This window comes from Strigops habroptila, chromosome 1, assembly GCF_004027225.2.
Source record: "Strigops habroptila isolate Jane chromosome 1, bStrHab1.2.pri, whole genome shotgun sequence".
In the NCBI taxonomy this organism is placed as follows: domain Eukaryota; kingdom Metazoa; phylum Chordata; class Aves; order Psittaciformes; family Psittacidae; genus Strigops; species Strigops habroptila.
Window position 1 is genome coordinate 107439609 of NC_044277.2, and position 27424 is coordinate 107467032.

A 27424-nucleotide genomic window follows, 5' to 3' on the forward strand; every position below is an offset into this window, starting at 1 on the left:
CTCCTCTCAGGCCAATATAACTGCTGAATCAAACAAAGCACATATTATAATGCATGGGCACCATCATGACATGATAATAAAGTTTACCTGATTTGAAGATCCAAAATTATCTGCCTTTTGTCCACATTTTCAGTGTACACTTTTACACCATTTATTCGCAGAGGCTGAAATAATGAAGCAAGTAAAAGTTGGATCCTTCTACTGAACTGTACCATATTAATCTCTTAACTTCAAAATAAAGGTGAATATATGCACATTCATGCTTGAAGTTAAGAATTTACTATAAGCATTATTAAAAGGTGTGAAGTAAAGCTACCAATTTCACTCAAAATATTATTTTAAGGGTAAAAATTACCTTGCTAGGATCCACTCAATCACAACCCTTCTGGCAATTACCCTGGGTTTAGACCACTACATTTAAAGATTTATGAAAATTTAATATCGAGCTTTCTCTCTCCCCCCCAATAAACATGTAATTTCTCTGTACTAGTATATGTCTAACACTCCCAGACAAAGCATTCTTTTCTGTGCAACTAAAACAAGCTAAATTTAATTCACAAAGAAGTGTATTGCTTTAAGTGGAATTTAGTCAGATTGGATGGAAAAGAATCCATAGTCCCCAACAAAAGTTGTATCGACCACTCTGTGCCCTCTCTTTAAACCACTGTGCTCATGCTCTCTCCTATCCCTTCCACTCCCACATAGAAACCAATCAAACATTCCCAAGACTCAAAGCTTCATCAAATACTAGGTGAGAGAGGATGAGCAATGACCTTACTTAGCATCATCTCTGGTATTTTTTTTTTTTGAAAAATTGACATAAATCTATTTACATATTTTTAGTAATTTGTGTAAAACAGAAATCTCACAGGCATGTAAGAGCTATATGTTATGACTCCTTCTTCCATGGGACTGAACAGAAGGTAAACACCTCTCTGCTCCTTGATACTATATGTTCAGTCCTTTGGGAAGCTGAGCCAGTAGCCCTGACGTTAGACTCCATACATAACACAATTAACATGTTCATCTGTAATTGCACTTGAGTCATCTGGCAAGAAAAGGATAATGGTGCCTGCTCACTGAACGTTAGCGCATTACATGAACGGTATTAAAGTCATGTGGCTATGAGCTTTTCAATTGACTAGTAGTTACTATACTTTGAGTCTTCTCCCAGTTCTCAGGCAAATTTCTGAAGCAGAGACCCCAAGATAAACAATACAAATAAAAAAAGCTTCTGCTAAAAAAGCCACACGTTTTTATTTTAATGTTACAGCAGAAACCAGAATCAGTGTTACCAAGAAATACTTTTGTGTGGATTTAAACAGGCTACATTATAGCAGTATGTAAGACAGCCTCTTAGAAAAACTTCATCAGCAACTCACCTGATGACCAATGTCAATCTTTGTAAAACTGAAGGTACTGAGGTGGTTGTTTGCTCCTCTTACTGCTGGTTCTATGGTTTCCCGGAAGAGTTTCTCAATAAATTGGCAAATAAAAGGCCACATCTGTTTTACAGTCTGAGGGAAAACCAATAAAAATCTACATGGAACACAATTTCACACATAACTACAAATATATTCTTTAAGGCATAAATAAGAAATTCTGTACAAAGTTTGAAACACAGAAGTTTTCTATACAGCTCATCACAGACATAAGAACTGGTTCCTTTTTACATACAGGAAAGCTTTCTGGAATTTGCACAAGTCTGAAGCACTAGAGGAGGAGAAAAACAATATAAAGAATTTTCTTCTCTTACCCCCTGAATGTATATGCATTCAGCACTAATGCCGAATGTTGGGGAGAAGGGTGAAGAGAAATTTATTTGCTACATAGAGCTATATCTTAGGTTATCACACGTACAAATCAAAACTGCAAAACTGATTCGTTTTTAGATTGTAGGTCAGGAATCCACAGTAACTGGAAAGTATCCCAGACAAGTAAAACATAAATGACTGTATTTGCAGCTGCTATGACTTCCACACAATTCTAGCTGTCATTATTCTAATGCCACTTTAAGTAATTCTCCAAAACTCAGTATTTCAAGACTATGAAAATAGATTTAACCTTTCTCGTGACTAACTGGATCAACGACCAGAAGCTTCAAGTGTATAAAGTTAAAACTATCCTGTTCTCTGATTCTTGCCTCACCCCTCCTCCCCCTTCCCATCTGGAAGTGATGCTAATGACTACTCTTACCTTGTTGAGCCATTCTGCCCTTTCTGTGTCTGGAAAATGGACCTGAAAACCAAAACCAAACAAAAATTAATACAAACACAAAAAACCCACTTTTTAGTTAATCACATCCAGTAACTTATAATACAGGGAAGCTTAGGGAACTCCCTATGAGCAATGTACACAGTGATCAATATGTTAAGCAGTTAACATTCCTGACAAGAGTTAGAATTCAAGCAGATAAAAATATGATCTAATTTCTGAACTACATAGATACAGATCCAAGCATATATTTAATAGTGGTATCTGGATTAAATTATTGCTTTAAGCCATAAATGAACCAAAAAAAATATAAATAATAATAAGCATAGCTGACACAGCCAGTGCCAACCAAATTTACCTTTATGTTTCAGGGGTTTTTAACACGATACACGCGACTGTCAGAGTCCTGACTGCAGTTCTACTTCCTTTCATTCATGCCTGATCTTCTGCAATATCAGTGAATCATTGCTAGAAATATTTAATCAGTGAAGCTAAAGCTCAGGAATAAGAGCTTTTATTGATTTCTTAAACAACTGCAGAAATTACTAAGAGGCAGCATTAGGATGGTATATACATGGGATGGAAAGTACCTATCACAACAGGAAAACACCAGTTAAATACTGGAAGAACAGATGCAATTTTCCAAACACGGAAGGAGAGCATAGTTAGTAGCTTTACATCCTATACACATACACACACAAGATAAAAACCTGAAGCAGTTCAGTAGAAGCAGAATTAACAAGCATTTCTTTAGAAACAAACAGCTTCTACAATGAGATGCAGATCACACTTCTAAAACACAAAGAGCCTTTGAACACACTAAAAAACTGTGACCTACATACACTGACTTTCATGAAGCAATGTCTCAACTGAACTGTAAAGTCTTAATCTCTTCATAGCATAACAGATTGTACCACTGGTTTTAGCAGCAGTGCCTACTGGTTATTTTTATTATACATATATCCCAAATGTGAACAGCCAGTGAAATACATCCTTTTTTAACTGTATTTTCAGCAAGTCGGATTTGAAAGCAAGTCACATTACTGAAAAGAGGGCAGATTTAGATTAGATCTAAATTAGAAATTCTTCATTGTGAAGATGGTGAGATACTGGCACAGGTTGCCCAGAGAAGCTGTGGCTGCCCCATCCCTGGCAGTGTTCAAGGCCAGGTTGGACAGCGCTTTGAGCAACCTGGCCTAGTGGAAGGTGTCCCTGTCCATGGCAGGGGGGTTGGAACTAGATGAGCTTTAAAGTCCCTTCTAACCCAAACCACAACCGATATTCAATGCATCAGACTGGAATAAAACAGGAAATAAATAGAATAAATAGCACTCTCTCTTGCACCCACCAAGCACCCTTCACATTCAGTCCTGAATTATTCAGAATCCCTTGAGATAGATAGGCTGGGAAACAAGCAAGAGGCCGTGCTAATATCTAGCCATATATGCTGATTCATTAATTTTTAATCTTATCTACTGTACACAGTCTTTCGTAAGACCTTGCTTATCAGGACACAGTTCATAATTTTTCTGCAGATTTAATAATTTCTTTTCCTTTGGTGTGACACACCGATCATGCTCCTACCGTTATTTGAGTTAGTACTAAGCTAACTCCTTAATTACATAAGCCTAGTTTACTTCTACAGTTGCGCACATTAATAGGCAACAAATAATACAATTAATTACATCTTTCATTCTTGTTTCTCATCCTTTCTCCATCCTAGCTTTTCTACTTGCTCCGGTTTTTACCTAATTCAGTTGTATTCAGTGCCTATTCCGATACCCAAAACAGAGAGCAGAGAATACAGTCTTCCACCTTCAAGACCAAAGTTTTTAATCTAGACAATCTTGAATCAAAAGTTGAGCTTTATTTAATCTTTAGATGCTCCACAAGATAGACTGAAAACAAGTCATAAACATTTATCAGTCTACTAATTCCAACCATTTTTAGTCTGCTGTATGAGACTACAGTATTAACGGCAATGTTGTAATTCACTTCAAGAGTTTTTGATATCAAACACAATATTATGCAAAGACAACTGGGGAAAGCCTGAGGGGTGGAAGTTGGCACCCTGGATCAGTCAGGACTGACACAAAAGCATCAAGGCAACTGCACAAACATTTTATGGCCAGAAACAGAAACAAGAATCAAACTAGCTTACGTGCAAAATCTGTTAACTCATGTATAAAATCTATTCGACAAGCATGACGCAAAGAGACACAAGTCGAGTTTTCAGCAAAGACAAAGACTGAAAACATTTTCCACTTGGTTTCTGTTATTTAAATGCTCATATAGGTTTGGCAAATACTGTCTCATTTCAACCACCCGGATTAGTTAGGTAGCATTCAAAGGAAAGTATAACTAGAGAACTGTGTAAGAAATACCCTAACAACCATGTTCAACACCAAAAACATTATAATACCACATGTTCCAGGAATTTAATTTAATATTAAATGTTATATTGCAAAATACTTGGAAGTGCTCAAAAGATAAGATTCTGCACATTAAAAATATATAATTTAGCTTTCTCACACAACTGCTTGTGCTCAGCTCTAAACAACTCTCATGTTTACTTCCTATTTCTGATGTGCTCGTATCCTGCACTCTGAAAACCTCAATTCAGAACACATTATTTTTCTTATGATCAATAAAATACCAGAAAGAGCCCCAGGAATACACTTCCTTGTTCTGTCCTGGAAGATAATAAAACAAAATAGGGACAAAAGAAAACCACTAACAAGCTCCTATTTCCATAACAGCACAAACGTTTCTTACCCACAAATATTTTATTATTCAAATTCTCTATATACGCTTTTCATATTGGGTAAATTAACTCTGTTTTCTGCCCAGATGATCATCCATATCTTTCTAAGGAAAGAAGGCTAGACCAAGAATAATAACCATTAAACTCAAACACTATGGACTAAATATTGGTAGGAAATTTTGAAAAGTCAAACAGTAATCAACAAACGGTATCAAATGAGTTTTGAAGTAAGAATAATAATAAGATTTCTGCCTTAAGTGTAATTCTTGGCTCACATAAGGGTGGTTTCACCTATCTACATAAATGACACTAAAAGTAAGCATTGACAAGAAAATCGGAAAGAACATAAGTCACAACACTCTTCTGGAAGTAATGCTAATTGCTCTCACCACAAGTTACAGGTATTAATAACCTACTTTAAAATATAAATTGCACAGTAGTTGTTATTATTCACTGATCCCCTCACTGTAAAACGCTTTTCTTTCTAAAATTATCTTTGCAGCCTTTCTCCATCCTTAAAGCTACTTACCAGCCAACCCTTATTATATTTACATTCCATTTAATGATTAATACATAGTCCCAAGTACTATTTACATGAACTGAAACAAAAATGGCACCAACATTCAAAATACAAAACTACTGCTATTGACCAGAGTATTCCATAAAGTGACAAGTTTTTTGCTATAAACCAATCACTTTATCAGGAATTGTATATTACAGCAGAGAAGAGGAAGCAATAAAAGCAGTTTAAATAAAACAAAAAAACAAACAAAAAACCAAATAACCCAAACAAAACAACCCCCCTATACTACTGTATATTGGCTTTTTTCCCCCTTTATTTTCCCCCTTCCCCAAACCCAAGAATTAAAGGTAAGGATTAAATTTTAGATTACATTAAAAAGAATGTACTATAATAGGTATGTTTAACAGATACTTATCTGAGTCAACATTAGGTAGCTTATATCTAGTTCTTTCCATTTGCACTGTTTCATTATTTGTTGCTCCAGATGAAAATCTTACATAAGGTCACACAATATAACAAAGTTTCTTGGCATAGTCACAGCGTAGCTAAGTATTCCTGAGCAGTTTTCCAGTTATTTCACAAATACCCCTTCTGCTTACTTTGGAAAGTTAAAATCCTCCCCGCTATCAAAAGCCCAGCTTAAATATAGAAATATAAAAGGGTATCACAATTTGTCTTCATAGTCTTTTCATGCATCATCAGTGGAGAGGGAGAGCACACCACAGCAGGAAAGTCAGGACAGAAACCCAATTTAGGTGCTCTAAATCATCTTCTGATTAGACAGCATAAACAGTTATTTATCTACTAAGCCTAAGGCTAAGTGGTGTGGCAAAAAAGAAACACACTAAAATTAAATTATCCTTTGAATTACAACTGCCAGATTAATTTCTCTAAACTCACTGCACTTGTAACTCAGAAAGTCCGGCAAAATTTAGTAAAAGAATTAAGAAGAATCCCAGCATGAATAGAATAAAGAGTGTCATACAGTGATATTCAAGCTCAATTTAACAGCTATCCACTCCACTATTTTCCAGTCGGTAAAGCAGACTGGCCTAAGGACATTTTAGGTAAACTGGAGCTGAGCAGGGCTAATGGCTTAATCCCATGTGTCCCAGCCAGCCTCTTGCTCTCTAGAGAAAAAAGGAGCAGTAGTAGGTGAAGTATTTGTTCCATTCCACAGAGGAATCGATGCAGAGTCTTCAGCTACTCAACACAACCTGAAGAGGCTTGTCCTCAGACACAGACTGGGGGACAACCGCTCCTTTCTAAGAGGAGGTAAAGAAGTTGGGGCTCAAAGGGAAAGCGGATCAGCCAGGATTCTCCTGTTACTCCAATAACCTACCTTCAAGGTTACCCTAGCAGTTTTCCAATTTTCCCAACCTTTATCAGCCCCAGAAATTACTGTAGCTGCTGTATAATCTCAATTACAAGGAAAAACACACTAAATATTTACTGTTGCAGAACTGTAGGATTCAGTATTCCCAAAAGAGAAAGTTAAATTGTTAATAATGAGGGTTCCTCAAAAATGCTGCAATTAACCACAGGCCCTTGCTACTAAATTATCAAACAACTGCTATTTCCATTATTTTTTGGCAATCTCATTCTGTTTCTGTTTAGTGTTTGCAGTCTTAAATATATTAAAATTACTAGCCTTTGCACAGCAAAATTCATATTCAGTGTTACAAATGCTATATGTTTTCAGCATGAAGATAAGTGAGGACTCTTGAAACACTTAGAATCATTAGGTGTGCGTTGCATATTTCAAACAAGTAGTACAGGTTTTGATAGTAATTGCCTCTCTATAACAGGAAAAAAAAAATCAGATGTCAGAAAATTAAGGGAAGGAGGAAAAAAATTAAAAAAAAACACCACACAGTGTAAGAAAAATATAGAGATAAAGGAGATGGTGAAGGGCCCTGGAGTCATCGCCATGGCTCTCAGATCACTATAAAACCTGCAAGTGAAATGGAAATGTTGGAAAAAGTGGAAACATACCTAAATGGAAGAAACAGCTGTAATGCCAAGCAAGGTTAAGGATTGTATTTATTTATAAACTGGAATGTAAGCCATTTAAGTGCTTGGACAACACATTGGAAAACAAAATAAACCTTAAAAAAAAAAAAACAACAAAAAAAAAACCATGCCCTTTGAGTCAGATTTCAACCCATGAGATGAGAGTGGTATTAGAAACACATACTTGGTATCCCACCAAATGTTTCTAAAACATTCTACCAGCACAAACATTGTCATCCCACGTGAACTGCCACTATCAGTTCAGCAAGTCATAAAAGCTGCCACAACAAATTATAGGCTCAGCGCAAGTTTTCCAGTGTGATCTTTACCGTATTCTCCACTGCCCCACAAGCTGTCTGCATCAGCCAGTGTGAGCATCAAGGCGAAAAATAATTCTTTCAACAACAACACAGCAATTAGACATAAAAACAAGTTGGCACTTGTAGAAAGACTGAAACAAATGGCTTTTCAACACCTCTGGGTTTCAATACTAACATAAGAAAACTACTATAATAAAATTAATATACCTCAAGTAATAAAACTGAGATTCTTTATATGGCATAGAAAGTTTTATTTCATTGCAACCTTCTGTTACCTCTGTCTCCTTCCCCTTCTTAAAGGTCTAAAGAAAGGCCTAATACACTGACCACTTCAAGCCTGGAATAAACAGTAGCTCACATACACAAGGCAGTTCAGCATTTTATGCCCTGAAGGACCTATTTCCTAACATGCATTTGTAGAGATTATACCTGGGAGACAAGGAAAATGATAGCAGCACACAGGCTGTTTTTTGTAAAGTCAGTCTAAACTAGCATAAAACAGATCTTCATAAAATGCTGCGAATGGTAGCAACACTGTAGGAAGAACCAATGCTACCTACACACGCATCATTGAAATTAACTTAATTAAAGCCCAAACTACATCGAGGGATCCCACATCCACCCTTTCTGCTGCGCCAGAATTAAAACAGAAAATAAATTCAAAATATTTAATGCTTTTTAAAACTTTACCAATGACTATAAATGTACCTACGTTTCTCATTTAAATAATACAAAGATGCTACTTTGCTTACATTTTTTTTTTAATTATATGTAAAATACATAAGTGAGACTGTAACTGAGAAAGTTGTCCCTCTGTTTGCCTTCTCATTACAGAACTCAGTGGAACAGCATTTAACAATCCTCCAATTTTTGCAAGCAGCCTAGCAAAAAACTGATCAGCTTAAAGTTTTGGCAGCTGTGGATTCAGAAGCCCTCCCTCTGCAGGCCTGCAATACCACCAAAATATTCTCATTTGGACATTCCCTCTAACTTCTGTGGCAAACTATGTCTTTGGCAATGCAAAATAATACTGCGTTTGCAAAAGAAAAGCCCTGCCTAAAAGAGGCTCCAGAACTCTGATAAGACTGAAACAGCAGCCCAGAAGCAAGTCATGCAATTCAGAACTGAAGGATGCTGAGAAATTACAAAGCAAAAGAGTTTCATTTTCTCCACACATATCTTCAACATCTCTTAAATATGCTTCACCCATAACAGCAGTGAGGCTTGTCAAGAACTGCATTACTTTCCAGCAGTTTGACTCACCAGTACAAAAACTAGATAAAATTTGTCTAAATGCTGCTATTTTTGCAGAGATGGAATAAGCATGCTGCAAAACAAAGTTACCCAGAAATCTCCTACTTCACAGCAGCTTGCCATAACAAAATCCTCTGGGATAGGCATTATAAGCAGCTGCTCTGGAAGAATGACAGAACAGTAGTCTGCTAGTAAGTATGGGAACTGGGAAATCCTACTTCTAGCCTGACACTCAGCCTTTGCAACCTCAACTCAAGAAAAGCTGCTCAGCCTAGAAATTAAAAACTGAGCATCATTAACTTCCAGAGACATCCTGGCTGAATCACCTGAAGAACAACACATTAAACAAAAATCCCTAGTGCTTTACCACTAGTAGTTACACAATTTCCTTCCAAACATCTGGAAATACATTGGCATGAGTTTCTGTCTTATCTTGATTCAGAATCTACCCTAAACATAGCATAGCATGCTAGGGGGAACCACAAAGCTCATCTGTTACCTCTTTTGAAACAAAAATACCTAAATACTTCAGCCCTCTACTGCAGATTCATCTTCTTGTGCAGCCTAATTTCATCATTATCTTCAAGTACTAATATACTAGTATGATATATCATGAGTCAGTCTTCAATATGGAGATGAATTCAACTCTGTAACCAAACTGCTTTATTTTCCCTGAAGTTTAAGAGTATCTTGTAATTCTTCCTGAATCGTTGTGTTCGCACTTCTACTTTCCAGCTGGAAAAGTGTCATAGGTTTTCAGTGATCAGTTTGGACTGGGACAGGACAATAAAGGGGAAAAGAAAAAAAAAAAGGTATGTGGGGGCATTCAGCTGCAGGAACCTTTTAAAGGTTTCCACTTCCTGAAGGATCCACGTGCAGAACATCTGACATAAGACTGATATCCTGACACAGAAAGAGACATATTTTTCACACCCACCTAGAATTTCTCTAGAATTTAACAAAGGTTTCTGGATCATGCCTAAAACAAGATCTCTGCTTCCCAGGGTGGGAGGTTTCCAACAAGTAACTTCAGCAATGTGGCACAGTATGTCAAATTTGACAGCAAGTGTTCCTAAAACTCAAAACAAGTTATTGCAAACAAGAAATAGAGCCTTTAGAACTTAATTTTGCTAAATTAAAAGATTAATCTTGCTTTAATCTTTCTCTACAAGAAAAAAAATGAATCATGATGAATACATAGTCTAAAGAAATGAAGTCATGCTTCTCACAGTTTGCTGGCTAGCCTTTTTATTTTAATTTTTAAAATCTCTAATATAATAATAAACCCCCCCCTATGTTTCATATAAAGACATTTAAATTTAAAAGCACTAATGAAATCACTGGATACACTAGGAATGCAAGGACTAAAACCATACTTATGTTCAGCACGCAGGTCCACCAAGACCTAACAAGTCACCTGTATACACATTTTCCCAACACCTGATTGGTGTTTGCTGCCTGGCAGACCTGCCAAAAGGTAATCCTTCAGTTACACCACTGAAGTTCATATCTATCATTAAGAACCCATCAGGAATAAAGAACCAAAGTAATGCTGAGCACTTTTTAAAGTAAGGCAACGTAAGAACTTGCTTGATCTCTTACTACCCGCATTTACAATAGTGCTTACAGGGGTATACCTCCTTATTCAGAAGACCAGAATTCATTATCAAGTGTTATGACAGCAGGATGCCCTTTTCCAATATCACCTTCAGTGGGCATCCACAGCAATAACAACTATATTTTAAATGCTAATGTCCCATAAAAGGCCACAACAAGCAGAGTTAAAAAAACAAAACAAAACACCACAACAAACTGAACAGCATAATACTTTACACAAGTAAAATATCAAGAACTGGATTTATACCTATTAAAGTCTTGCTGTCACACCAGGTTATAGATACCTAGTGCAACCAAGGTTTACAAAATAAAACATTTCATGACAGCCCACATAAGCACATCTCCAAATTCCCACAAGCACTGCAATCATTACTGAAAGCAGAGACCCTGATTTTAAATGCTTAAGCTGCTGAAAGGTGTAGGACGAACCATAGCTCTAAAGACTCACTGAATTTTACCACTTGAAAAATCTTGCACAGTACTACTTTTTGACATGTTATTGACTTTACCCTTTTATTCTCAAAAATAATTTCACTCCTTCTCCTCCTTTTCCAAACAAAGTCTTAATACCTTAAAATTTCAGGTTTCAAGTATTGAAAGTTTTATAAAGGCATTAACACCTTATTTTCAATTTGGCACGTTTTAAAAACATGATATCTTTTGTACTTTTTAAGCCTGCATAACAAATTCCTTTTCAGTTCCCTTGAGAATCCAGACATGTTCCCACTCCACTGCACGCCAGAGCATCTTGCTCTCTTGGTGGTCAACAGTAAAAATGTTTTCCTCTCTGGACTGCTAAATATTAACTTTCAAAACAGCTTATACAACCAGTGTCACAGCACAACTTACTATCCTTTGAATTGCCTACAGCTATGAAAAGAAGTGCTGGGCTCTGCACCAAGTTGTCATTGTTGCTATCTAGACTAAAACATTGAAGGTTTCTTCTCCTTTTACTCCACTGACCCACTACCCGCTTTACTAACCCCTGCAGTCAGCAGCTCTGATTCACTAAGACTAAGGTTCCTTCACCAGGGAGATATTCCTGTTAACACTTGCAAGGGTACATAACTCACCTCTCTAAGGGGACTATGCAGGCCTTCTGTGAGGACTAAAACAGACATCAACCTTCAGGAAAAATAATAAGTGTCCAAGAAGTACCTTCTGCAAGACTGCCTGTCCTCTTTCTCAGGCAGATTAAATGTCCTTCCCTAACTGGCTTAACAGCAACTAATTACTGAAGAGCAAAATGATCTCCTATGACTCAACGTGCACATTTTAGCATAAAACGTCTCCATGTTCTGAACCCCAAATTTTATAGGCTAACTTTTTTTTTTTCAGTAAATTTAACCTATAACTCACAATATATTTGAAACAAATCTATGTGAACTCTAACAAGACAAATATAATTCTTTTTTCTTCTTAGTTTGGGGGTGAGCAAACTGCAAATTCATATTTGAAAACACAAGAGTAAAACACAGACCTTGACTTTTTTTTTTTATTTTTTTTTTCCTGGTGTGGTATTCAACCTAAAAATACAGTATCAGAGCATGCAAATTCAAACTGGTTTAACCTGCATCCTCAAGTGACAAAGTCACAAAGTCATCTGTACAATATGTTCATTAGTTAGATCTTATATGCTTATTGTTTAGTTCTTACACTAAAAGAAAATATATGCACACATTTTAAACATAATCAGAAATCATTCAAGGTATTACAGGCATTTTAAAATACCCCTGTATCATTTCTAGCTGAAATGCTGTATAAAATCCAGCAAACATAAAGGGTATAGACAACCTGCCTGACAGCTTTGTTGAACCTGTAAATATTCATTGATAAACTCTCTCTGAAACTATAAAACTCTCCTGAGAAGGTAAGAGAAAGAAGAACATTCTAAAATCTGAAAAAACAAAAAAAATCTTCATGTTTAATTTGGGTCTCTGCTAACATGGTGACAACAAATGGCGGGGAGGAAAGCCCTAGTTAATCTGATAGCACCAGGTATCAGATGACAAACAGCTTACATGTGTAACTCTTTCTGGTTCTTCCATTCAAGCACTTAACAGATTCTTACACGAGGCTCTTTTACAAAGCTCAATATTTCTAATAATCAGGTGCAGAGTAAAATTTAAAATATTTACGATATTTCTTCTCTATCCTCTCTAAACCAGTCTTTTTCACCCTCAATGGACTATATTTCAGCACAGAACATACTCCAGTGTTATTTGTTAGAAAAAGACACACAAAATATATCACACATTTAATTGGAAAGAGAGGAACTTATGCACTAGGTAACATCAAAGGTCCAGCTAACACAGCAACCAGAAGTGATGTCTAAGAAAAAAGAAAAACCAAAGTAGTACTATAGAGTTATCCTTCCCTAAATATCCTTTCCGCTTCTGCAAAGGCTGGCTCTAACCCTTAGCAGCTGTTGTCAGCATCCTTCCCCCTTCTACCTCAAAAATGCCCAGTCCCTTGCAAAAAATTAAAATAAAAATAAAAAATTAATCCAATTTCACAAGTTCCCTTGCATCAGATAAATTTACTTGAGGCAAAACTGATACTTTAGATTTTTATGACAGCCCTTATACTCATGCAGGATCATGCAAGACCAATGAAATACGTAACTGGAAAACACTCTGACCACTGAACTCCAATCCCCTGCAATTGCAGGCATCATTATCCTATTTCTGTTTATAAACTCCATCTTAAAGCCATGGAGTTTGCTACCATCCCTCAGTACAGACCAGGAAGGGCAGTTCTAGTCTGTTTTCGTGGGCTCGGTTGCTAAGGAAAGACGCTGAAGCACTCCCTACTATAAACCAAGTTTCCAAACTTAGCTATGCTACATCATGTTTGAGTTACAAGGTGGAACCAAAACCAGACTGCCTCCCAACTAAATTAACTATTATCCTCATCCTTAAATATCAGTCTTACTATTTTGACTCTATGCATGATCAACAAAAGATACTTTAGAGGAAAAAAGTCCTCATCAAATGACAGAGGATAATGTTCAACATAAATAACCCCACCACCACCAAATCCCTACCCAGTAATATTGCTTTGTTTTGAAGCAAAAAATGTATTTTCACTATATATTGAAAAGGTTCTACAAGCATGCTGTCAATCTGCACCCACAGCTTCTAGTTCCTGTGTTCATACAAATTGTGGATCTGTTTCCATAACTTATCTTTCAGCAGGAGTGTATCTGTCCCATGACAGAACTTAGCACTTCTTATCCAACAAGCTATTTTAGAAAAAGCAGAGTAAGTGTACTTAAAACAAACCTGCAGAAGGAAAGGATACTATTGAAACAGCATCCTCTGATGAAAACATGAATGCTTATGCTACTGGGTTGACACATATGGCATCTGTGCCAGCAAATCTCCTGCAAATCTCCTGCAAGACCAATGCTTTAAGTCAGCCACACAGTCAGCAGCAGAAAAATCTTGTGGGAAGGTCAGAAGCAATAGCTTTTCCTACATAAATGCAAAGGGGTTTTCTTATTATTTATTCTGGAATTAGAAAAGTGGGTAAAATCCTGGCCCAAGTCAGGTCTGCTGCCAAACTACTGTGAATTCAGCAGGCTCAGAGGAAGAATCCTTCAGAAGGTAGACACAACATAGACAATTTTGCCCTGGAATGTGGATACAGTGCTTAAGACATAGAACATTAAAAACAGATTGACAGCCCAGCATTAAGACTTAATATCAACAGTAATGAATTCAATTTTTATTAAAAATAGTAAAAAGGAAATAGAATTTCACACTTACAGAAGCTGCTGTTCTAGTCTGCACACAGAACAAGTAAGAAGACATAGTATGGTTGTAGTGTCTTTCTAGAACTGTACAAAAATTTTCATCAGAAAGTAAATTCAGTATCAGAATACACGATTGACAGCAGTACAAGATTTATGATCATCTACAAAGAGACGAATACTGCCTGGCAGGCACTTCTGCAACATAATAAAGTCCATACTTAGTAAAAGGAAGATGAAGCCCCTGTAGTGGAATTGAAGCAACAGAGTAAAAGAGTATCAAAGGGCATGCAGTACCTTTTCTCCAACCCACGACTACCTGTTGTAATATTTCAGTTAAAATACACCTAGATATTTCACAGTCCTGTTGATCCTTTGACTTGTGTACACAGCAACATTTGTTTAGTCACTTGTCCTTCCATGCAAGTCTTTACAAATCAACAAAGCCAAGGGAAAAAAAAGTACTGCTATAAGTAGGAAACCTGGAGTTTAAAACTAACATTTGAATTTTTTAATTAGTGACCAGGTTTCAAGAAGGCGACATCTTTTAAGAGATTGGTAGTAAATACAAAAATAAAAATTACTAAATAGAAATAAAAAGGCCACTAATCATCTTGCAATGGTCCCCTTCACCCTACTAAAATTCTTGCAGGCCCTGCTTCTAGGAAACATTGCCTGAGATTTCAGCTTGCTGCAGACAGACACTTTCTCTCATGTTATAACTGCAAATCATCACAGATATATTCTTTCAAAATAGTTGTCTTACAATGCTCTGCAACAAAACATGCTCCAGCCTCCATGAAAGAGTTTTCCATCTCAAAAAAACAGGAAAAGAAAGTGATCATAAACTCTAAAATATATTAATCCTCTTTCTAAGCTAAGCTGATTTTTAAAACAACACTGGAAACTAAGGAATCTGCCTTCCTCTGTCATTTGGGAAGTTTAATGTTTGGCCATATGTCTTACATGATACTCCATTTTAATTTCTCTGCTTTTAATGTAAATTCACTTACTTTATTTGCATATGTTTAGAGAGGAGTTCCTATATTTTTTGAAAGAACAGACTCTAGTTTTTATGTAAACAGTTACAAAACCAGCACTTCAGTGGGACCATAAACTAGGGAAAAACTACTATTTTGAGTACATAACAAAGATTTTCAGTAACACCATCAATTTACTTCCACGTAGTACACCCAATCAAGTGTACATAGTTGCCGACCTGAATGACAAAAACTTTTTTCTATTTACACAGCCATTGCTTATGCTCAGCAAGTGCTTGCATGAAGATGTTTACCCACAACTGAAACTAGCCCTACTATAAATGCAGTTACTGCCCTTCAAACAAATGATGGGTAGCAAGCAGCTGAGTGATTAAGATTCAGTATTTTCTTGAATGCGGAGGAGGAATGCTCCAGCATGAGACTGCTGGAATTGTTGGGTGTTTGACAGACAGGATGGAGAGCTAGCAAGAGTGAAAGAAGACTTAGATACATTTTTCCTTACATAAATGCAGCACAGAGCTGTCACCTCTTCTCTTACATCACTGATTATCATCAATGTTGAAGATAACCCAAGCATTTGGGGATATCTTGAATATGCTTTACCCCAAACTCAACCATTACAGCCCATGTTCTTCCACTTCCCAATTTAGCAGTAAACATAGCCATCACAAATCAATACTACTTTAATTACTGACAGCAGTAGTAAGTCACTTTATAAGCATACTGCTCAGAACTGAATCATAATATTAAGCACATGACAGAGGCTTTAAAGGCTGAGTTGCTTATAACCGATACGTAAGCTCACCATTTCTACATGTTTAATCCACACCTACTGTCCCACTTTGGATATTTGCAGTGTACAGCTGGAACAGAGCTAATCAAATCATACCCACCAGATCGTGGTTGCAGTTTACAACAACAGGAAGACTCTTTTTATATCTTGGCAACCATTTTTACCTATATATGGTTTCACAGCAATTTCAAAGGTTTCCAGTTTTAAAGATTCAAATATTGGTGAGGAGTAGGTAACTGCAATTGCTGAATTATTCTTCTCTGATCTTCAAAATTCTACTTTTTACATGTCCAAGAATAATCAAGTGACTCTAGACCTGCTTCATCATTAATAGAGAGAAACAAGGGCCTCTGGAGAGATACATCTGACATCTTGAAACATTTCTCCTATGGTCAGATATCTGGAGATGACTGTACCGATAACAAAGAAATTTCCCAATGAATTGATACTTACATGACTAAATTTAGGTCCAGCAAATTCTAGCTCTAAGTGGAAACCAAACACCTTGTGCCCAAAACCAAACTGAATATTAATTCTACAAGTGAAAAGAAATTTCTGTCAACTATCAGACAACTGCCTCAACTGCAAATAATCAACCATCTAGTAGATCAGTTCCCTGAAATGGTTTCGAGTTTCAAGAAATCTTGCCCATGGCAATGCCAGAATAACTGTGCCACTTTATTTTATTGCTCCTAAGCAGAACCTTCCTTAGCCTGCACTTCTCTTGAAGGAGAGGTTAATGTCTGTGCACATACAGGGAGTAATGTAGGCAGCCAAGTAACTGTTAGCTCCTGAATACTCAGCAGATTTCACAACAAATGCTGCTGCACAGTGCTAATAATTTTTTCTAGATGTTCTACAACACAATATTTAGTAGATGTATTAATTAAAAATCTCACAGCTGCAGACCACATTATTCCTTGCTAAATTTAAGCATTTAAAAAGTAGCAGTGAAGTTATGCCCTCATTACTCTAGGTTCTTATTATACAGAGAAAAGAGACCTCCTGCAAAAAACTCAGTTCATCCCTTCCCACTGTCTAAAGACAGGCGGTAGAAAGAGACTTACATCTCTGAAATGAGGTGCCCAGGTTCAGTGGAATCAATCTACATTTCAGTTTGCTGCAGCAAACTTCATTGTGTGTGCTAATTGGCATTAGATTTTTTTACAGCTTGTACTATTGACTGTGTTGGTTTAGGCCTGAATCCCAGCCCAGTACATCTACCAGATATTTTCAGCAGTCTAAAATCTGTACGCAGCTCTTAATCACATGTAATAACTTTCTTGCAAAAGACATCACTTGAGTTTAGAAGAATGCAGTGATGACAGTTAAAATGAAATCAAATCCTTGGAGTAAAATGCCACAGTTATTTTCAGAGATCTGCATAAAAAAAGTTAATTTGCAACTATATCATTTCAGCTGAAAAGTATTTTCAAGAATTTGATAAAGGCTTTTCCATGTAAAGCTAGCCTCTGAGGAAAAAAAAGAAGAAAATAAAAAAATCTTTTCTTTCTTTTCAACACCAAAGGGATGTTAAAATCCAACCCACTATTCCCGTTGCTATATATGATTTGCTGCATCAGATACAGTCCTGGCTGCTCAAGGTATTTGAAAACTCGTCGGGATATCAGATAGTCAGCAAGCTTAAGAGTCATCTACAACACACCTTTTTAACTGAATAAATTGGAGGCTTTTATTTTAACTAAACAGTTGAAAATCTATTTGCCTATGAAAATGTCTGTAATCAAAATTAAACCATAAACTATCTTGGAAAAAACAGTCATTGAGATACATATTTCAATGTCTCATTCTCAATGTTCTCTTTTGCCCTCATAAATTCATATAGTTACTTTCTGTTAAAATAATGACCTCTCAAATCCCATGTCGTTGACTAATCTGAGCTGCTCCAAATCAGAGGCTTTGTCCATTTCACTTACTCAGTGGGAGATCACAATGTAACAACTTTACTTATACATTGTGTTCTTCGTTGGAGTACCACAGACAGGAATGTTATTTCCATGTGCCTGGAAAAGCAAACAATCACAGCAGCAAAAAGCAGGGCTGCAGTTCATCACTTTGATTGGGGGATGAAGAAACTAGAACAAATGAAAACCTGCAAGATGACAGAGGCTGACAAAAAGTAAAACCATTCCCCCAAGTGCTGCAAGTCTCAAGCAAGAAAGCGAACGACCTTCTGAGTTTTTACGGGTTATATCTAAACTAGAAGCTTGTGTGTTACATGGGAATCAAGAATTACAACTTTACAGTAGAGGAACTTCCAAAGTGGTTTGTCAGAGCTTAAACCCCATTAATTTTAGGAACACTGATTAACTAATCTCCTCTCTTTGGCAAGTGGATACATTTCTATTGCTTCTCAATAAACTGACACTAAAATGATATTCTAGATTTTCAGTTTGCCTCCTGAGGACACAGATGTGAAACAATGTTATCAAAGTCAAAGATAAATGCTCTAAAGCAACTGTAAATAAATGCCACAACCACTTCCATCCCTTTAGCAGCATTTCACTTCAAGCACAAATTCCTCCACTGCTTACCCTAAAAAATGTTTTACAAAATATCTGCCAAATATTCTACTTACCAAATACCAAACTCACTTGAAGTGAAGATGAAAGTTTGGATTTCTTCAGCCAGAACCACCACAGACTGTCACCGCATATCCCATAGAGTTTTTCTATTATCCATTTTGCAGGTAAACATTTTTTGAAAAGTTGTCCATTAGGCCTTGTTGGGCCTTTCTACACTTACTCCCAAACAAGAACTGCCAACTACAATTGCCTAACACTCCTGTGTAACACCCAGAACAAAATTGTGCAGATCCCTCTCCCCGAACCTAACAGAGGTTTATGCACTAGCAAAAAAATCCCAAAACCTAATTACAGGTACACACACTTGTACTTCCACTGACAGCTTTGTCAGAAGTATTGGTGTGGTGTTACTAGTACAACAGACTTCCTTCTTAGCTGTGCCAGAAAAACAAAAAAAATCAGAATAAAGGAAGCAAGTACACCAATAACAGCCTGTGTGCGCTAGAAGTAAATCACTTAACCCTGAATTACTGTTTTTAAAGAACACTTTTGTAGTTTCTCATCTCTCATTTAGTAAAATCAAAGTTTGTATTCTTACATGAGAAATCAATTCATTAAAAAAAAAAAAAAAGGGTAATTTCCAAATCAAATCTATTTTCAGGCTGTTGCTATGACTCTGTGTGTAACGGATTACTCTAATGAACTAGAAAGGAAAAAAAAGCCCAAACTTCATTGGGTTTTGCTTGGGGTTTTGGGGGTTGGGTTTTTTTTTGTAAATCAAAGTAACAAAGTGAACAGATCAGTAACATTTTTGTTATTCGCTTTAGAGAACTAAAGGGGAAAGAAACATCAAACCACAAAGGAACTGAGAAAAACAGTTGCTGGAGAATGTTTTGTTACTATACATCTATGTTAAGACCTGAAAACAACACAAGCACGTATTACATGCAACTTATTAAAAAGCTTTATCCATAGCCAAAATTAGTAGAACATTAATTCTCATTATAAAGACTTATATGAACAAGACAGAAATCAGAATACTGTTTTTAACAAAGGAATGCAGACAATTTAGGCACATTCACATCAACACAGTACTCGTACTTAACACACCCTAAAAATAAAACAAAAAAAACCCAAAACACTTCCAAAAGGCCAAATATTTTCCATAAAATATAAACCAAAATAAAGACAATCATGAACAAGTAGAGAAGAAGAAATTACTACAATTTAAGCTACTATATCAACCACTATTGCATATTCTTATAACACATGCAAGTCAAATGACTGAACGCTGTTTTTCTTGTTCCCCCCGTGAAACACTCTCTTATCGTTTCCTGGCTGCTATTTGACATTTAACTGGCAGAGGGTGGGCGGGTGGCAAAGCGTTCTTGTTCTAGTTCAAGTATTTTAGGAGAAAGTCATTGGGTGAGGAACATAGCATTTTAAAATATAAATTTAGTCTGCATCATAAACTGGATTACTAGACTAAGACAACTTCCTAGCCACACAGACAAGAGAATTTAGCATTCTAGTTCAACAATTAACATGATGAATCAATAGACTGGGGAGGAGGAAAAAGACTAGCCTCAAAACAAATTACAATTTTTTGAAGTTCTGGACCAGCAAGCTCACTGTACCAGGAAATATTAACAAATTAAGAACAGACATTTTCTCCTCTGAAGTATCACAGAATCCTTACATTAACGGTCTGCATGAAACATGCAGACAGATCAAGCTTGCTCACTACTGACAAGTCCTGAGAGTTTGCTCTATAAGCCTGCATAAAAAGCTCAAAGCATGTGTCATACTACTCTTCACTGCAGAAGAATGCCACAAAAATTCTTGTCAAGTTTTTGGATATAAAGCTGTAAATATATTCACTAATGTTTTTCAAATCTTATTAACATTCTACAGAACATGCTATGTGAAGAAGGACACCTGCGCAAGCGCAGGTATATTTTTTTATATCAAGCTGCGCAGATCTGAAAAAAGGCATTAAGAACCATGTATTACAAAGTAATAATGTTTAAATATAAAACAAACCATGAGCTTCCTGAGCTGTTAAGTTCCATTTGAGTTCCACCCCCACAATGTTTTCCTCCCTATTTTTTTTTACTAAGCTATTTTAAAAATTGAACAGTCACAAACTTTGAGAGCAGAAGTGTGGATCGTAATGCTGCACAATTAATTCAAATTGGAACAATTCAGTTTTATAGCTATCTTCATACTTCAACATATCTTGTGGTTACTTTTAAAAATGAAACAGAAGGCACTGCATTTTTAAAGATTCACCCGCTTTCTCCCTGCCTTCCTTTTCAGGTAGACAGTGATGGACTACAAGACAGTGGATTGTCAATACATTTTATTTAGTGCTCGCTGTTACATCTTTCAAAAGTTTCCCAAAGGAAACTATTTGGATAATTCATGTGAGCCAGTATCTAACCAAAAGAATGCAAACAAAGGTTGCGAAAACAATAGTGCTAGTCTGCAACAGACTCTCTCAAAGTATTCAGTAAAACAGACACAAAAATGTATGCAATTTACATCACAAATATAAATCTCTTAAGTGAACGTTCTTGCAATTGAACTAATGTAAACTTGACCCATGCTGCTATAAGGACAGCCAAATGACAATGTAATGCTTGACTGTCATATGACAGTTATTTTCAGCTAAGTAAAACTAGCTTCATATTTCTAATAACAACTTCATGGTACTTAATTCTAGACTGCTTCAGCTGAAAACCGTTAGCCCTGTTTCAGATTTTCGACTCCTAAGGAGGATTTTGTAGTTGCATCAGGGTGTAGCAGACAAAACTTTGTGCAATGACTCATTATATGGGTACACTTGCTTTCCAAAGGCTATTTATATAACAGGAGTTCCATTTGAAAAACTGTATGTTTTAGCAATTTGCTGCACAGAATTTTAATACTATTTAGATGACAAGCATCTGAATGACTTAAAAAGCCTCACTGCCTCCCACAATACATCTCTCTAGAGATAGCCATCTCTTTATTTTTTTTCCCTAGTTACACTTAATAGTTAAGCAAACACTGATTATTTTATGCAGAAAAGCTTTCTTACCATTTGCAAACCACAGCTGGAAACTGAAAGCCAATTTAAATGACAGCTTAAAACACAACCAAAAGACTAATTCAGGTTGGAAAGGACCTCTGGAGCTCATATGATCCAACCACGCTCTAAAAACAGAGTTGGATCTAAGTACTGAGAGTGTATATGTCTGATGATTAAGTATGTTAACAGGTCTGTTGAAGTGTTGTAAGTTAGGTGTGCAGCTTGACGTTATAAACTGTTCAAGTTCTAACTTTGCTTACCCACAAAGAAACCTCAGCAGTTTTATTTGCCAGTTCATTCTAAGAAGGTCCTCTTCATGCAAGCTATTGTTCCATTTCACTTTAAACCTGACCACAGGCTTCCATAACCTCCTTTTTGTAGGCACTAGCACTTGTGTGGCTGCACAGTAAACTAACTCCAGGAACTGTTCCAGCTGAACACTAAAGCTGGCAAAAAGCATACAATTGGGTGGCCAAGTAAATTCTAATGCTGGCACAGGAAGGCAGTGGGAAAATGCAATTGGATGCAGAACATCCTTTTTTTCAGGAATGCAAATTTACTTTGTTTTGAAACTGCAGAATCAGTCTCTAACTACAAGCCCTGATTCTCTCTGCAATAAGCATATCTGAATGCAGAGAAAAGCCTCCACCGTTACCAGGCAGAAGCTTTAAAATTCTCACTTCTCCAACTTGTAACAGTATCACAGGAAGCACATAGAGAGAACAAAACCAAAGCAACTAGAAAAAAAAAAAAAAAATATATATATATATATATATAAAAAGAAAAGGCTGCACTATTCAAACCACAAAGTAAAAGAGAACTCAACTACTCTAACACTGGTACATGAAACTTGACAGAAGCTATTGGGAATAAAAAAAACCTAGAAGTAGGTTGGGGATGTAGATCAAGAAGGCTGAGGAGCACCTTTCTTCCTCCCTCTCCCAGGCATTGTATCAATGGGATTCAAGAGGAGATGGGACACAGCTCCTCACCTGAACCCCAACACGAAGACAGAGACTATACAGGACTATGTTAAGGAACAAAGAGACAAACCGAAGTATCTTGAAAACTGAGGTAAATGGAATGGACTTAGCACAGCCAGAGTATTATGGAGCACATGCCCCAAAAATCAGGAAAGGATTCAGGATTCTTGGAACCTCACTTTTGTAGTGAAACTTCCTTATAAACCAAGTTTAACCTGGACTAATTCTAGTGCAATTAGTTACTCCATTAGTTGATGTGGCAAGTTTGTATAACCTCAATTCCCAGGCCTGACAACAATCCATTATTGCCAGCTAGGAAAGTCACAAAACTTACATTAAAAACATAATAGAAAGGAACAAAATCTGTGAAATCAAAACACAGAGAAGGTGGCAAGTGCCGGAAAGAAAACAAATTTAAGTTGGCTCTTTATTTTCAAGAAGCACAGACATCTTTAATTACACTATCATCTTTTCCTACTTGCCCGGACAGAACTTTAGTCTCATCCAGTGAGTAGTCGAGGCTTCCTCAAGAAAGGCATTAAGACTGTCTAAGAAATGCACGTGTTGTCCAGATACTCTCTTTTTTTGCTGCAAAATGAGAAAAGTATTTAGCGCATGTCACACGGGACTGAAGAAGGATCCTGGGTCAGTTCGTGCCATCTTTGACAACTACAGACTCTGTCAAACACATCAAGCTGGCAACTGGCTTCCACCGCTTCACACGTGACCACTTTCAGCAAACTCTTGATTTGATTCTTCCCTCTTATTCCTCATCCAACCAATTTATTTCTAAACTCCAAAGAACTCTCCTCATTCAACTGAAACAAATCTTACCCAGAAATACCAAAGTGCCATACAATTCAAAAGTTACACAATTGATAAAATGTCAGACCCCGCTAAATAGTTGTTTCATAATTTACTTACTTTGAATGGTTGTTTAAAATAAAACTCTTATCAAAATACTATTTTTCCACTGTTCCTATTCACAGTAAATTCTACGTTGAATACTCCATCTCTGTACATCCTTTATTTTCATTAAGTGTTCACAAACACCAGCCAAAGATAAGGATTTAATTTTCTTCTTTAAAGTGGTTCAGTATATCCCCTAAATACGCAAAAGCATACACTACATTTGAAATTCTGCTGGACTGTCACACTTGGTACATATAACTTAGAAGCTAGGCCCTGCTAGGCCATAGAAAAGCTCCAAAGCTGCTGGTAGAGTGCCATTCTAAACTTTCTTAGGAAAGGGTAGTATCAGGTTTAACTCATATTGTCCAACAATAAGGAAAAACAAAGAGAAAGATGAGACTTCACAGGTCAAAAACTTCTGTATCTAAATCAGCAGTGTCTCATACAAAATCTCTTATTTCTGTGATCCTTCCAGAAGGATCATACTCTCTTATTGATTCCCTTGTAACTACATGTTCAAACATACCAAATAAATGGCATATGTTAATTTATAATCCTTAACTGCTACTTTCAGAATCTGATATACTACTATAAGGCTGTGACAAACTGGTCTCAGACACTACAGAGGATATTTAAAAATTAGCATTCTTTTAAAACTTCATATTTTAAAATAAGTTTTAAAAACATCTCCCACAAACCCACACCTCAGATTCAGTACAGGCATACAGTCAGCACAAAGTTGTTGCAAAGCTCGAAAGCAGTTATGCTAAAGGCAACTTCAGCAATTAGAGAACCTTTTCAGTGCTATAATTAATGATGATCTGATAAATGAGAAACTGGAACATAAATCAAATCATTTAATTCAAGCAAAGGAATGTGGACAAAATGCTGCCTCTTCTTTCATTTTGCAGAAGGAGAACAGAACACCAAAGAATTGTTTTGAATACGTAAAATTTCTAGAACAGGCTTTCATCACGATAAACTACAATGAAAGTGTTTTGACAATAATCCTGATTCATCTTCCTATTTCCCAGCAGGCTCCCATGTGCAAAAAAAAAAAATAAAATCTTAGAATGCATATCCAGCTACACTCTGATGTGCCAACAATCTCAAAAAGTAGTAGTAATTTAAAGTAAGAAGAATCCTGTAGAAGAGGCAGAAAAGGTTGACTGCTATTCTAGACTTCTTTTTCTTCCATAAAACCTCAGCTTTACTGACAAGATCTTCATGACTCCCACGTTTTCAAATATGACTAAAGCAGGGCTAGCTCTTAGATGTAAAACTATTTAGGCATGGAAGCAACACGAGAAGACTGAAATGAAAACAAAAAAAAAAAAAAAAAACCCCAAACCAAAAAACCAAAATAAAAATAAAAATAAAAAAAAAAAAACCAAAAACAAAAACAAAAAAAACACCGACACACAAAAAACCCACACTAAAAGACTTGTACACATCTTCCTTAGTTACTTAGGTAAACAGCACATTTCAAGAACATATTTGAGTTGTCCCAGAAGCCAGTAATAACTGTTATGCAATATCAATTTGTAATATGAAAAAGGAATGCATTATACATACATATTTAGAAGGCCTGTAGCACCTAAGAACAGTTCAAGAAGCATATTAATACTTTCAGGTTAATATTTTTCTTTAGTAGTTTGATATCGTGTTCATAAACATCTGTTCATCACATGGCTTTCTACCATAAATATTGTGGAAAAGGATCTTTACATATGAATCACATAGTGATGCTTACCACATTGCCACATGAGAGAATGTGCTATGTGACAGACATCATCTCAGCATAGCTTTAACACACAAAATGTGAAAACTTTGAAAAACAGGAAGGTATCATCAACTGAGCAACATAAATGCCTTTTCTTCTGCTGGTTCTTCATTCCTAAACCCATGAATCATGTGTCTCTTAACTATGGGATACTCTTAGAATGTCACCCAGGCATCAACAGCAGAGATAAAGATGTCATCATCCCACTCTACTCGTCGCTTGTCAGGCCACACCTGGAATACTGTGTTCAGTTTTGGTTCCCGCTATACAAGAGACATGTGGACAGGCTGGAGAGGGTCCAGACAAGGGCCACAAAGATGATCAAAGGACTGAGAAGCCTGCCACATGAGGAAAGGCTGAGAGAACTGGGTTTGTTCAGCCTTGAGAAAAGACTTAGGGAAGACCTTACCACCATGTTCTGGTATTTAAATGGTGGCTACGTAAAAGATGGAGACTTCCTTTTTACAAAGAGTCACATGGAAAAGGTGAGGGGTAGTGGATACAAGTTACTCCTGGGGAGATTCTGGTTGGACACAAGAGAAAAATTTTTCACAATGAAAATGATCAGCCATTGGACTAATCTCCCCAGGTAACTGGTGGATTCCCTAGTGAATCTTTAAAGATTCAGCTGGACAGGGTGCCGGGACATCTAGCCTAGGCCATGCTTTGCCAAGAAAAGTCAAAGCAGAATGATCCTTGAAGTCTCTTTCCAGCCTGGTATGCTATGATACAATTAGTAATAGTGAACAAAATTAAAACTTCTTCCTTAAAAAAGAAAGCCCAACCACAAAAAAACCCCACACATAACCCACAATGCACATATGTATGTATACATACACTATGAGGCACCTAGAACAGAAGACAGTTTTAAAACAAGCAAAAGGCAGAAGAAGGACATAGACTTCAGCTGTAAAGTATTCACAAGTTATTATTCCATTCTAACGCACACCTCTTCATACTTTCCAGATGCAGGCTGGCAGCCTAAAGTATATGGCCATCTGCAGTACTAACCAAATAAAATTATTAGATCCAGCTTAGCTTTTAGTAGCCATACATGGAAGTGATTCTTCTTATAAACGACTCCTTGGTAAATTCAATCTAACATGCCCAACTAACATTTGAAGAAAGGATCAGAAGAATGTGTCACAATGCCTCACAGACTTCCTTTTCATATTTTAATATGTTTTATAAGACTCCGCATACAATTCCTACAGCTACAGAAGTAACAGCATTAACCAAAGGCATAATTAGAGGGTCAGAGGAAGATCTTACTGTTCTATGGCAATTAAAACCACACAATGTATTACAGAAGCCCACTTGTTTATCATGTTTACTGGGTGTATATTTAACACCAACAGCAAGGATTCTTTGGAGATTCCTGTCCTGGATCAACCTAAGATCCAGTTAGCAAGTTTGATTCTACACAATTAACCTTCTCTGCAGATGTCATTCAGAAGAGGATATGACGCTGCAGTTAAAGCCACCTAACCTTTTTCTTCCATAAACACTGGGTCTGCCTTCCCAGTAAAAAACAAAATCTTTGTTGCTCTAACCATATAATTGGAGTATTTGACAAGAAGCTCATGAAAGGGCTTGGGGAAAAAAAAACCACCCACAAACAAGTATGTATGCATATTTTATTCTAACACGAGACTAAAGACAAATAATTTCATAGTTACAAATCACAATTTCTGTTTTCAGACACACATTCTGATGTCTGCTTTTACTCAGAATGGATCCTCTTCCCCTAAAAAGTAGCAGTTTGTTCAATATTCAACACAACGTTCAACTAAGAAATATGCAGCTACATTGAAGTCATGCTTTACTCTACATCACCTTTGCAAAAACACTCAACATAATAGGTGGATGATTAT

General features: G+C 36.6%; 1 protein-coding gene across 3 annotated transcripts in view; it reads right to left on the reverse strand.

The window, feature by feature from the left end:
- The window catches only part of ESYT2 (extended synaptotagmin 2), a 77348-nt gene that overhangs the window by 45215 nt on the left and 4709 nt on the right, over positions 1-27424 (reverse strand). For all 3 annotated transcript variants that reach the window (XM_030486591.1, XM_030486601.1, XM_030486610.1), the window contains exons 2-4: positions 2197-2238; positions 1383-1517; positions 88-164 (exon numbers count right to left, since the gene is read on the reverse strand). In XM_030486591.1, coding sequence (XP_030342451.1) covers positions 88-164; positions 1383-1517; positions 2197-2238 — 254 coding nt within the window. The remainder of the gene's footprint in view (positions 1-87; positions 165-1382; positions 1518-2196; positions 2239-27424) is intronic.